The sequence below is a fragment of the Thunnus thynnus genome, chromosome 9 (genome assembly GCF_963924715.1).
Source record: "Thunnus thynnus chromosome 9, fThuThy2.1, whole genome shotgun sequence".
NCBI lineage: Eukaryota > Metazoa > Chordata > Actinopteri > Scombriformes > Scombridae > Thunnus > Thunnus thynnus.
This window is the reverse complement of record NC_089525.1, coordinates 16,670,074-16,684,842: the sequence shown is the minus strand read 5'-3', so window position 1 is coordinate 16,684,842 and position 14,769 is coordinate 16,670,074. Positions and strand designations below refer to the sequence as shown.

Here is a 14,769-nt window from a genome sequence, read left to right as displayed (position 1 = left end):
TTATACAAACAATAGAGGAAGGATAATGACTGAAGCTGAGATAAATATCTCAGGAGAAACACAGTTGATTGCAGGACTGAACAAATATGAGCAGAGCACAATCAAATACTGACAAAAAGATGGAGGGTTTCTTAAGGCTCAAGAGCTACAGTTCCAAACCTGACAGAATTAAAAGCCCTACGCACCCATGATCCAACAACGCAGGTGTTTCCACATATTTTACCTAATTAGACCCCCTCTAAAGAAAATGTTGGCATGTACATATTATGCTTGATTGACATCTCCCTCACTTTCCCGTTGTGTCCGACTTGGTGGGTTAAAATACGCTTTTATCATTCTTATAAGCCTTTTTCACAGAAGACATTTTGAAACGGACACAGTAGGAAAAACACATGATGTAAATAATGAAAATGAATGTTGGCTGAATTCCGTAACTGCTTTGGTTTCAGCATCCTGACATTGCGCATGCTGCATGGATCACTGTCTCACTGTCGTGGTGTACGAGGAGACTTGAATAGAACAGACAGAGCCATCGTTAATGTTATTAGTTACACCTGTGCTTTTGCAACTATGTCTAGGTCTGCTGTAAAAAAAATAAAAAACAGATTCAACTCGAGTTGAGAGCTCATCGGACAGAAAAACTAAAGAGAACACCTATGTGGATGTGAACATTGTGCAGGGCCTGTAACACTAAAATCTTTGCAGAATACAAAGAAAAGCTAAGTCAGACAGCTGTATGCACACACACGGAAAGCATTATGAAATTCAGAATTTCTTAAAAAGTTTTGCCTTGTGATAATATCTATCTGAGAAATGGGTTTTGAAAGGCAGATAGAGCCAAATATCAAGTTGTTTTTCTTCAAGAGAAACAGTTTGTCTAACAGTAAGACAAAAGACACTGCTAATGTCAATGCAGAACTATTTACACAAATAAGTATAACCTTTCAAAAATGTGTAGACTAAACATCCAAAGTGAATTGACACAATGTCATCACCACAATTATATAGCTGCTGTCAATAATGCACCGAGCAAGTGCAATGCCACAGAAACTATGGACGGATATGAACAGATACCATGGAGCAATAGGCTTTCAAAATGTTATCACTGGTTCCATTTACTTTTTTTCCATCCCAGATCTGAGCTTGTTCAGAGTCAGCAAATGGGTTGGGAAAATCACTACAGACCCCTCACACCCTGGACATAACCTGTTCCAGCTTCTCTCTTCTGGTAGGCGACACAGAACACTGATAAACCATCACTCTGATAAACCGTTAAATCAGTGTCACAAAGCAACCCCTACGCAATCACCCTGAACACTAATGCATTGGGTGTACTACAAATCATATTAGAGTTTAACATGTAGATTGTGGAATTACATGTAGCCTACATACTGTGCTATCCATCATTTTCTACTGTAAATCTAAGCAGGCTGTATATAGTATACATAGACATATATACACGCATATACTACTATAAAACCACCCACTAGCATATATATATAACTTATTGGCCTACACTTCCCATATATGCCCTTTTATTCCAGCCTTCTTTGCACTAACACCCACCATTGCACTAGTGTATCAATTCTTTTCACCTACTTGCGTGAACATAATAGGCTATGTTTATGTTTACTTGTCTGTCCTTGTTTTGGCTTTATCTCCATGTGGCTTTATCTTCATGTACATGCCCGATCTGTGAGTAAGCACATTGACAGCCACTAGAAGCTGGAGTAAAATTCCGTGTAGGCCTATGTGTAACACAGTTGGCCAAAAAAGCTGATTCACATGCTGAAGGAGGCAGGTTTCATAATTACGTGTAATGTAATAACAACGTGTTAATGTCACATCAACGGGCCAAGTGAAGTATTTCATATTAGTTGGGATGAAAGTGGCAATAAAAAGACGATGTAAGGCGTTCGTAAAGTAACAAAATCAAGACTTACTCAGTTGGAGGACAGCAATTTTCATGAAAAACACAATACAACCCGTGTGAGTCAACTTAATGTTGGTTGCCACCCGCCATACAACCGAAAAAGGAAGAAGAGGAACCCATGCGAGGTCGGTCCAAAATGTCCTAAACGGTGGCCCAAACATGGATGCATAATAAGACAACCCAAAGCTAACCTTAGCTCCTAACAGAAAGGTTGCAGTAATGCTTCAGGCCATCAGTGGCAGCACTGAGCGCGGAGCTGATGTCAACAGCAGTTATTGAGCGAAGAAGATGCGCCATCTTGGATTTTACATGAGTTGATGACAGTATGGAATGAATGAGAAGCACTCACTGAGACCAAGTTGTGTTTCTGTTACATTAACACCCGCATGACACGCACTTATTTCACCGGACAGGTTGCTAAGAGGCTCAGCTTACCTCCGGTGAGTTTATATTTTCAACATACGACCGTTAAGTAAGTTAATGAGCTCTGAATGTACACTGAATGTCATTGACAATCACTGCTCCGAACTTCTGAGGGAGAGAAACTTCTCAAATCACTCCTGTAGCAAAGTCTGTTTTCCACCGATGGTTTACGTTAAGCTATCACTTCCAAACAACCGCCGTTTTGCCGGTAAATCACTTATTTAGCATTATGCTAAATGCGCTGCTGTCGGTGGAGCTTTGGCGCTGTGAGGAGGCTACATTACAACCTTTTATACAGTCTACGATTACAACACAGAAGTAGTTTCTTTAACTATGTTGTGCAAAAAAGCTACGCGTATTTGTAACTAAGCTAACAGATGAACGTTGGAGAGGTGGGTTACGCTACAGGAGTGGTTTGAAAAGTTGCTGTAAATGTTTTAATATGTTTCGACACTTTTTTCCAGTGACTGGGTTGAATCTATTTTGCTAGCTTAACTGCTGTGAACTCAAGTTGACTGCGACGGAGCAAGCTACAGAGTTTCCAGTGCCACCTTTCAAGCTTACAGACGGTTTGTATTGATAGTGATATATGACGTTAGATACAGATATTTTTGATAAACTCCTCTTGGTCAAAAGTAAGCAGGTGCACTTAACTGACGTTTCGTGATACAAGACCCATGTAGTCTCACACTGCAGTAGGCTACCAGTCTCTCTGGATTTTTACAAAATAACATGCTTTCTGTCAACAATTTTGAGACCTAGTCGAGCCCGCCACAGATCACAAACTCTATTAATTAATACATAGCGAAGAGAAGAAGGATTATAAACGGAGCGTTGGCTGTGAACTCTGGTTTGAGTGAAGTAAATCAGAGGAAAATCAGAACTGAAATGAAGTCCGTTTTGCCGTTGTTAAATCTACAAATTTAACACTGTATAAATATATAATACAACAATATAAAAAAAACAAAAACTAAACCCAGACCCACAGAACTCAGTCATTACTGCCCTGTTGCCCTTACATCTATGATAATGAAGCTATACTACACACCATCCTGCTGATTGTTAACTAACAACTGGACACCCTCCAATTTGCCTACAGGGCCAAGAGGGGCACAAAGGATGCTGTGATCTGCCTGCTGCACCTCCTCCTCCACGCACCTTCTCCAGGATCCTCTTTGTGGACTTCAGCTCTGCTTTCAGTACCATCCAAAAGCACCTGATGATTCAGAAGCTACACCAACTCAACACTCTCCCCCATCTGATCCATCTCCTGCACAGTGACAGACAACAAGCTGTTCAGGTGGGCAAAACAACATCACCTGCACTCACCACCAACACCAGAGCACCGCAGGGTTGTTGTTTCTCTACACACTGTACACCAATGACTGCACTAGCTCCTCACCCACTACCATTTACCTCAAATACACTGATGACACTGCCATTCTTGCCCTTCTCACAGATAACCATTCTGTTCTGGACTATCACAATACTGTTGCACACTTCACCCAGTGATGTGAGTGTAATCACCTTCATCTTGACGTCAGGAAAACAAAGGATATGGTAATATGTACCCAGTCACTCCAGCACCCCATCCTCATTGATAACAACAGCTTAAAATATCTTGGACTCACACTGGACAGTAAACTCAGCTTTGACCAGAATACAATGGACATTCAAAAAAAGGAGCCATCACAGACTATCAGCCATCCATAAACCCAAAGGACTCTATGTCGCCCCCCCCCCTCTCCTCCTACTGTTGTAACAAAGTAATGTTCAACCCATCCTGCTCTACTGCTCCACCTGTTTCTTCAAAATGCTCTCTGTCACAAAACGGGTCAAACTCACACCCATAACCAACAATGCTGCCAAGATAATAGGTATCCCCACACCCAACCTCTCAGAGCTCAATCGTAAGGTCATTACACTGATTGCAAATACAATAGCACATCTCACACCCACTCAGTCACCATTTCACTGTACTGCCCTCTGGGTGCAGGTACCTGAGGTGCAGAAAGGCTTGCTTTGGCAAAAACTTGGTACCTGCAGCCTTAGCAGCCCTATTTCTGTCTGTTATTGTTATGTGATGATGTATATAAAGTGTAATATTGATAATGTTGTCAGGACAATAAAGTGTGACTGACTGACTAACTGACTAACTAATATGTTAATTTATTCTTATTTTCCATCATAATATTCAAGTAATGCGAGCAATAATGCATAGACTGTGAGTGGATATTAAGCATTGAATTACACGTCTTAAACCTTTTCATTAAACCTATACAATGAAGAGAGTTAACAAGAGGTAACAGGATCAGCTTAGTGTTTGTATACCGAGCTTTTGGTCGCCAGAAATGACTGACTGTTGCATTTCAGGGAGTTCCACTAGTCGTTTTAGTAAATTTGTTCTTACTCTTATTCTACTTGAAGTTATAACAACTGTTACTTTATTAATGTAAAGTAAAATACCTTTTCTAAGAATATTTTTGGCTGAATGACCCACTTCTGCTTTTTGCTGTGCTCTGTGGGACAGTACTTGGGGACACCAAGCACACTATTGTGACAAAGAATCTTTAACAGGCCCTGCAATTTCAGCACCATGGACAGCGCTTGTGCCACAGCAGGCAGAGACAGAGGGAAAAGTGGATTACTGAGACAAATAATAGAAAATACTCTTCCTAGGGCCCACAGGGGTTGGTAATTTCAATGTATACAATAAACTAGTTTGTGAGGATAACATCTTACCTTTTCCTTATTAGGTAATGTCTGAGTTCTAGTAAAAGTGTCTCCTCCGTTAATACTGATCAGCTCTCCATCTACAGGTGGAAACGGTGCAGGGAAAACCACCATGTCACTCTTGAGTGTGTCTGAGCTGAAACACACGTCATACTGCTGAGTAGCTTTAGAGTAAGACCAGCTCCCGTCAGGGTGGGTGGTGATCATTGGGGCACTGTACCTGCCGAAACTGCCGTCTGTCCTGTGACATTTGACAGCTATTAAACTGATGAGACTCAGCAGAAAGATTGCTGACACCGACACAATGGCGATCAGCAGATACAGGTTTAAATCAGAGAAGCTCTCCTCCTTCACAGGCACATGTCTGAATTGAGTTTGGATGTCAGCTGTGCTTTCAACCACCACCACATCAATAGACACAGTAGCTGACAGGGAGGGTTCTCCATTATCAGAAACCAACACCACCAAGGGGTGAGTTTTCAGGTCATTGTCACTCATTCTCCTCTTAGTCCTGATTTCCCCGGTGCTGGTTCCGATCCGAAAGAGGTTGTTTCCTTTGGGCTCAGACAGATGATAAGAAAGCAGCGCATTGTATCCAGAGTCTGCGTCTACAGCCCTGATCTTTGCCACAAAGTAGCCCGCTTCAGCAGAATAGGGGATGTTCTCACTGTTAACGGAGCCGTGCTCAGAATAGGGTGACAGAATAGCTGGACTGTTGTCATTCTCATCCAGAATGAAAACGTTCACAGTTACGTTGCTACTGAGCGGAGGAACACCAGAGTCTGTGGCCTGAACTTTAAACTGAAACGTTTTCAACTCCTCGAAGTTAAAAGACTGCAAAGTGACTATTTCTCCAGTCTCTGAGTTGACGTTTACAACAGATCCTATTACATTGTTTTTATGATTATTATTAATAACTGAAAACATTACTTTTGCATTTTCGTCTACATCCGGATCATCTGCAGTCATAGTATAGATAACAGCGCCTACGGGACTGTTTTCTTTAACGAAAATGTTTATCACAGGTTCTTTAAAACGAGGTGCATTGTCATTTACATCAGAGACGTGGACTGTAATAACACTTGTACCGGAAAGAGGCGGGACCCCTTCGTCAGTCGCTGTTATTGTTACATTATATTTAGAAGCTCGTTCTCTGTCTAGAGTTCCGTCTACGACCAATGAATAATGGTTCTTGTATGTATTCTTAATTTTAAACGGCACAGAATCAACTATTTTAACCTGAACAACTCCATTTTTATCTGCGTCGTTATCTTTCACCGTTATAAGTCCAACCATTGTGTCTACTTGTGCATCTTCTCTGACCACATTGACTAAAGACGTAACTGATATTTCTGGTGTATTATCATTAACATCCGTGATTTCAACCAGTACTTTACAATGAGATGCTCTTGGACTTGACCCTTTGTCTTTCGCTTGGACCCGGATTTCGACTGCATTGTTTTTTTCGTGATCCAGTTCACCGTTTACTGTAATTTCCCCCGTTATGGGATTAATTGCAAATTTGTCAACATCATTGTCACTGTCGTGGTTGATAAAAGAATACAATATTTCTCCGTTAAGACCCTCATCTAAATCCCGAGCATGTACCGAAATTACGCTTATACCGCGAGGCGTGTTTTCTGGCACTGTGGCTTTGTACAACGACTTATCAAAAATGGGAATATTATCATTTACATCTTGCACATGAACGGTTATATGTAACATGCCTGTTTTAGGAGGTTTTCCTCCATCTACAGCCGTCAGTATTAGTTTGATAACTGGCTGTTTCTCACGATCTAAGGCTTTCTGCAGTACCATCTCAGCGGACACAGTCTGTTCTCCAGCATTCTGCACATCCAGGGTGAAATGTTCATTTTGGCTCAGCGTATAGCTTTTTATAGAATAACTACCGACATCGGCATCGAAGGCCTTTGCCAGTGTAAATCTTTCACCAGGAAAAGCTGATTCGGACACATTCAAAACAATTCCTGGAATCCGAAAAGAGGGTGCGTTGTCATTTATATCCAAAATATTAACCTCAAAGCGGTAGAGATTCAGCGGAGAGTTCACAATGGCTTCCACTTCCAGAGAACACTTCACGCTGCGAGAGCAGAGCTCCTCTCGGTCTATTCTGTCTTTCACCAGAAGTATTCCGGTCTTAACATTTACCTCGAAATACCTCGTGTTAGGTCCTGAAATTTGAAAACCTCGACTTTCCAATTCTTGTACATCTAGATGTAAATCCTTCGCCAGATTTCCCACAGTGGTACCCGGGCTCGATTCCTCCGTAACCGAATATGCAATCTGTGCTGCTGCGACACTCCATATGTAAAACGCAGGGAAAAAATAATACATCCAATGCCGGAAAATATTCCCGTGTCGTTGCATTCTTTTCATAGCCCGCTAGACAAGTGACTTTGAAATAATTGACTCCAGCGGTAACATTGTTTGGTATTGATACACCCAGATCAGAGCCTCTCAATGCAATGAGGGTGTTCTGTACAATACGACGAACAAAGAATTACTAACCCTTTCTCTTAAATAAAAAAGGGAGGAGCGTCGCACAGAAGTGTTTCAACTGTATGAGCTGATAGCGACATCTTGTGGTAAGACAGACAAGAAAATGATGAAAAATATTACAGATTAATTAAAACATTGGAGTTTTCCTAAAACTAAGAAAACACAAAATCCATACTGATTTACCACTAACCCAAAAGTGACAAAAACACACACCTGACATTCTAGCAAGACTGCATAGTCTTAATAGTCCCATTCAATAAAAGAGGAATGAGCAATAGGTTAAATATACAATATTTGTTTCACAGTCCTTAAATTTTCTTTGCAGCAGACAAGAGCCTTGTTAAATGGTCACCAGTAACTGAGAGCAATGAAGAACACATTCAGAATATAATAATTTTCTTTAAGTCATACAATAAAGGAATGGGTGGTTAATCTTAAATTGGCTGGGTGCTTTGGAAATAAATTATGTGAGTAGGCAACAATTTGAAGTCCTAGCTCTGTATATTATGTGTATTATCTTTATATTATTTTTACCTTTTCTTTATTGGGTAAAGTCTGAGTCCTGGTGAATGTGTCTCCTCCGTTAATACTGATCAACTCTCCATCTACAGGTGGAAATGGCGCTGGGAAAACCACCATGTCACTCTTGAGTGTGTCTGAGCTGAAACACACGTCATACTGCTGAGTAGCTTTAGAGTAAGACCAGCTCCCGTCAGGGTGGGTGGTGATCATTGGGGCGCTGTACCTGCCGAAACTGCCGTCTGTCCTGTGACATTTGACAGCTATTAAACTGATGAGGCTCAGCAGAAAGATTGCTGACACCGACACAATGGCGATCAGCAGATACAGGTTTAAATCAGAGAAGCTCTCCTCCTTCACAGGCACATGTCTGAACTGAGTCTGAATGTCAGCTGTGCTTTCAACCACCACCACATCAATAGACACAGTAGCTGACAGGGTGGGTTCTCCGTTATCAGAAACCAACACCACCAGGGGGTGAGTTTTCAGGTCATTGTCACTCATTCTCCTCTTAGTCCTGATTTCCCCGGTGCTGGTTCCGATCCGGAAGAGGTTGTTTCCTTTGGGCTCAGACAGGTGATAAGAAAGCAGCGCATTGTATCCAGAGTCTGCGTCTACAGCCCTGATCTTTGCCACAAAGTAGCCCGCTTCAGCAGAATAGGGGATGCTCTCACTGTTAATGGAGCCGTGCTCAGAATAGGGCGCAAGAATATCTGGACTGTTGTCATTCTCATCTAGAATAAAAACGTTCACAGTCGTGTTGCTGCTGAGCGGAGGAACACCAGAGTCTGTGGCCTGAACTTTAAACTGAAACGTTTTCAACTCCTCAAAGTTAAAAGACTGCAAACTGACTATATCACCTGTTTCTGAGTTGATGTTTACAACTGAAGTTATAGGCATACTTTTCGAAATACCATCTAATGATGAATATGTTACTTTTGCATTTTCTTCTACATCAGGATCAACTGCAGTTATAGTAAAAATAGTAGCTCCCACTGCACTATTTTCTTTCACATATACATTAATCACAGGCTCTGAGAATAGAGGTGCATTATCATTCACATCAGAAATGTGAACAGGAATAACACTGGTGCTAGAGAGAGGTGGAGTGCCTTCATCTGTGGCTGTGATAGTGACATTATATTGAGAAACACTCTCTCTGTCAAGAGGTCCATCGACTGTTAATGAATAATAATTTTTGTAGTTTAGCTTTAGTTTAAAAGGCACCAACCCAACAATTTTAGCAGTGGTGAGCCCGTTGTTACCCCCATCTTTGTCAGTGACAGTCACCAAAGCGACCACTGTACCTATCTCAGCGTCCTCTTTAACTGGGCTCAGAAGAGAGGTAATGATTATTTCAGGAATATTGTCATTAACATCAATTACTTCCACTAACACTTTACCATGCACACTACGAGATGGCGTGCCTTTGTCTCTTGCCTGTACACGAATATCATATGCTGTATTCTCTTCATAGTCTACTTTTCCAGCTACAGTTATTTCTCCTGTGTCTGGGTTTATTGAGAACACAGTTTCAGGATTGAAATTTCCCCTCTCAATAAATGAATACATAATCTCACCATTTATTCCCTCATCTAAATCTGTAGCCGTTACAGTCAGTATGGATGTCTGAAATGGAGCATTTTCAGTGACCTGGGCCTTATACAGAGGTTGGCTAAATACCGGAACATTGTCGTTTATATCTATTACATTTACAACTATTTTTAATGACCCTGACCTGGCAGGCTTTCCTCCGTCCAGAGCAGTTAAAGTCAGGTGGATAACGGACTGTTTCTCTCTGTCTAAAGATTTCTGCAGCACCAGCTCAGCAGACTCACTGTGTTGTCCGCCGCTCTGTACGTCCAGTGAGAAATATTCATTTGGACTCAGCTTGTAGCTCTTTACCGAGTTACCGCCCGTGTCTGCGTCATTTGCCATCGGGAGTAGATACCTCTCCCCGGTAAAAGAAGACTCCGAAATATTGAAAGTCCTCTCTTTTTCACGAAAAGATGGTGCGTTGTCATTTATATCAATAATCTGGACCTCTATGCGATGCAGATGCATCGGGTGGCTCAGAATGGCTTCTATATTGAGAACACATTTTACCGTATTTGGACAGAGCTCCTCACGATCAATCCTATCGCAAACATATAGAGCACCCGTTTTTAAATTCACGTCGAAATATTTCTTTGAATTCCCAGATACAACTCGTAGATCCCGTTTTTCCAGTTCTTGAAAATTAATTTCTAAATCCTTGGCGAGATTTCCCACCACCGTCCCTTTGTCAACCTCCTCGGAAACGGAGAACGATAGCTGCGCTGTAGCCCGGTCACACAAAGAAAGCAAGGCTATTATTTGTATCCAAACCGTGACTGTTAGTCCTCCACGTCCCATCGCTACCACGGAATGAAAGAAATAGGCTAACACTTTGCGAACATATCCACGCTTTAGGTGAGTAACAGACGAAGCCCTCTCTGTCTTGTGACCATTTGTGTACTTTCTGACAAAGCGCTGGTGGACTACTGATGCTTCGCACGGAGAGGAGGAGTCTGGGTAAAGGAAGGGGCCACACGAATGTTTGTGGTCTCCAGCGACACCAACTGTTATTTTGGTGCTAATTTAAAAAGATGTGGATATTCAATACTTGAGTAGAGCCTATATTATTTGTGCAGAAGGTCAAACCAGTGGAAGAATCTATTTCAGTGGAAGATTATACAAAATCTCGTTCACTTCAAAAAGGAGTTTCTCGTGTGTAAGAAAATACTATATAATTTCTGTGTTACCAAAACAAAATATAAACACACTAAAAAGGGATTTGTAGTCTGCAATTAAAGTTTAAATAATGTAAAAGCGAGGCAGCCTTTGTTATTGCACGCAAAAACACCAGTCAGAGTCAGCACCATGGACAGCGTCCTCACTGGGCAGCAATATGTAACAGTGATCTCTCTTAACCGATGACTTAACCTCTCTTAATCTCAACATACTCTTAGGTAACTGTTTTGAAGAGTATCCCACTTAAATATTCCTACATCAAGTGTCAGACTACGGCATTTATGGGAAAATATTACGGCTAAGCGATGTTTTATGTTAGTATCCCTAAAAGTAGCATCACGGGGCTTTAATGTATTTTACCAACATACAATATAATCTACAAAAAGGCCACAAAAATTGAAAATGCCCCAAAACTAATAATCATGACGATGACCTACACATCTTTCAAAAATAGAATGACACAATCATCAGAATGAACCCAAATATATTCTTGGGTGACAAACAACTCACCTTTTCTTTAGTGGGTAAAGTCTGAGTCCTGGTAAAAGTGTCTCCTCCATTAATACTGATCAGCTCTGCATCTACAGGCGGAAACGGCGCGGGGAAAACCACCATGTCACTCTTGAGTGTGTCTGAACTGAAACACACGTCATACTGCTGAGTAGCTTTAGAGTAAGACCAGCTCCCGTCAGGATGGGTGGTGATCATTGGGGCGCCGTACCTGCCGAAACTGCCGTCTGTCCTGTGACATTTGACAGCTATTAAACTGATGAGGCTCAGCAGAAATATCGCTGACACCGACACAATGGCGATCAGCAGATACAGGTTTAAATCAGAGAAGCTCTCCTCCTTCACAGGCACATGTCTAAACGGAGTCTGAATGTCAGCTGTACTTTCAACCACCACCACATCAATAGACACAGTAGCTGACAGGGAGGGTTCTCCGTTATCAGAAACCAACACCACCAAAGGGTGAGTTTTCAGGTCATTGTCACTCATTCTCCTCTTAGTCCTGATCTCCCCGGTGCTGGTTCCGATCCGGAAGAGGTTGTTTCCTTTGGGCTCAGACAGGTGATAAGAAAGCAGCGCATTGTATCCAGAGTCTGCGTCTACAGCCCTGATCTTTGCCACAAAGTAGCCCGCTTCAGCAGAATAGGGGATACTCTCACTGTTAACGGAGCCGTGCTCAGAATAGGGCGCCAGAATAGCAGGACTGTTGTCATTCTCATCCAGAATAACAACATTCACAGTTACGTTGTTGCTGAGCGGAGGAACTCCAGAGTCTGTGGCCTGAACTTTAAACTGAAACGTTTTCAACTCCTCATAGTTAAAAGATTGCAAAGTGATTATATCTCCGGTCTCTGAGTTGATGTTTACAACTGAAGTTATTGGAATACTCTTTGAATCACCCAACAATGAATAGGTTACTCTCGCGTTTTCATTTATATCAGGATCGACTGCAGTTATTGTATAGATACTAGCTCCAACTGGACTGTTTTCTTTTACATAAATATGAATCACGGGTTCTTGGAAGTGAGGCGCGTTGTCATTGACATCAGAAACATGAACAGTAATGACGCTGGTGCTAAATAGAGGCGGAGTCCCTTCATCAGTCGCTGTAATCGTGACATTGTAAAAAGAGCATCCTTCCCTATCAAGAGGTCCATCAACAACTAAAGAGTAATAATTTTTATAATTAGAATTGAGCTTAAAGGGTGCAGAACCAATCAGTTTACATTGAGTCTGACCGTTTTTTCCTCCATCTTTATCAGTCACTGTCACTAAAGCGACGACGCTTCCTATCTCAGCATCTTCTTTAACGGGGTTCGTGAGTGACGTCACCACAATTTCTGGGGCATTGTCGTTTACATCGACCACCTCCACCAACAGCTTGCCATTTGCTGTCCGAGGTAAAAAACCTTTGTCTTTTGCTTGAACATGAATTTCATATGCTGACTGTGCCTCATAATCCAAATTACCTTTTACAGTGATTTCACCAGTTTCTGCATTAATAAAAAACACATCTGACGGATTGAAGTTTGCACGCTTCACAAAAGAGTAAGTCAGCCTCCCATTGTCTCCTTCGTCTAAATCTGTGGCACTTAGTTGAATTACTAATGATCCAGCTGGTGCATTTTCATTTACACGCGCCTTATAAAGTGTTTTACTGAATGATGGCGTGTTATCATTGACATCCAGAACATTTACATGTATTTGTAAAGTGCCAGTTTTAGGAGGTTTTCCTCCATCTACAGCGGTCAGCGTTAGTTTAATAACGGCTTGTTTTTCTCGATCCAAAGCTTTCAGCAGCACCAATTCAGCAGACACACTATGTTCCCCACCGTTCTGTACATCTAGGGAGAAATATTCATTTGGACTCAGCCTGTAAGTCTTTACTGAATTGCTTCCCGTATCTGCATCAAGAGCCAGGGGAAGCAAGAAATGCTCGCCTGTAGGTGATAATTCAGATATGTTAAGTGAATGTGACCTCTCGACGAAGTTAGGTGCGTTGTCATTCAAATCAGTAACTACCACCTCAATACGGTGGAGTACCATAGGATTACTCAGTATGGCCTCTAAGTTTAATGTGCATTTTATCGTATTTGGACAAAGCTCCTCGCGGTCTATTCGCTCATTAACATAAAGATCACCTGTTTTAAAATTGGCCTCGAAATATTTCTTACTGTAGCCAGACACGATATTTAGATTCCTCGTTTGCAGGTCCCGAGCATTGACATTTAAATCCTTTGCGAGATTCCCGACCAAAGTCCCTTTGTCCACCTCCTCGGAAACAGAGTAGGATATCTGAGCAGCACACCAGTCACATAAAAACACAACAAACAGCCAGCAGAGAGACCGATTATTCCGTCCACTGCCCATCGCTGCCCTCAAAGAATCTGACGCGAGAAAAAATTGTATTCATCCATAAAACGCCACTCGATCTGCCAGCATTTGTAATCCCATCCACTCCAGTCCTCTCCTTTTCATCGCCGTTCGTGTTTCTCTCACAAAGCACTCGCAGTCAGCTGCTGACGCTACACACGGAAAGGGAGGAGACTGAAAACAACGAGCTCACAAAAACATGTGGTCAGTAGCGACCCCACGCGTTAAATCTGAGATATGAACATACTTTCAGAAAAAAACGAGTGTAGTCCATGTCACATAGTACGACACCTGAGAAATACTGTGCCTATCAAGATTTAAGAACACGACTAAACGTTTCGTTTATCCAGTTGTGTAAAGAGGAGAAGCTTAATGATGGGAATGATAGTGTTACGTAATACCGGTCTGAAATTAGTCTAATACATCTAAAAAATAAAACCCAAACTTGTTTCATACTAATTAAGGAGTTCAAATTTACGGACACTGTTTTCCCCTTAGTTAAGTTATCACAGACGTCAACAAACTACCATTTAAAGACAAGTTCAGGAAGTAATAACCAATGACTTTTAATCGATATCACTGGTAAAAACAAACATGTACCAAGAAGTTACGAATTGACAGACTAATTTAAATTTAAAAGTTAATTTATAAAAAGAGTGATGGCATAATTCAATTCTGTCACGACAGAAATTTTGGATTGTGAGCACAAGTGGAAGAAGAAGACACCAGTGTGGTTTCAGCACCACGGAAAGCGCCTTATACCCAGTTGCAGGATATGCGCACGATTTTCACCCCTCAGTATGTTCCTACAGACCTGGTGTTTAATCACTTTGAATGCAAATGCATTTCTGTGTATTGGATTTTAATAAATTGGATATTCTTAAATGAGAGTTTCTTATGTATGCAAATGTCTCCCATGTTTGTGTGTGTGTTAACCTGAAAGCAAGAGAGACCATTTCGCGACAGACAGCAGGCCGGTTTATGAT

General features: G+C 41.6%; 1 protein-coding gene across 15 annotated transcripts in view; it reads right to left on the bottom strand.

The window, feature by feature from the left end:
• The window catches only part of LOC137189403 (protocadherin alpha-C2-like), a 135,177-nt gene that overhangs the window by 30,532 nt on the left and 89,876 nt on the right, over window positions 1-14,769 (bottom strand). The window contains exon 1 of one of the 15 annotated variants that reach the window (XM_067599214.1): window positions 11,411-14,075. The exons of 12 other annotated variants lie outside the window; for them this stretch is intronic. In XM_067599214.1, the coding sequence (XP_067455315.1) occupies window positions 11,411-13,780 (2,370 nt within the window). In that variant the 5' untranslated portion in view covers window positions 13,781-14,075. Of the gene's footprint in view, window positions 1-5,098; window positions 7,586-8,143; window positions 10,584-11,410; window positions 14,076-14,769 lie in introns of those variants that run through there. 2 more of the 15 variants (XM_067599209.1, XM_067599203.1) reach the window with 2 other exon arrangements.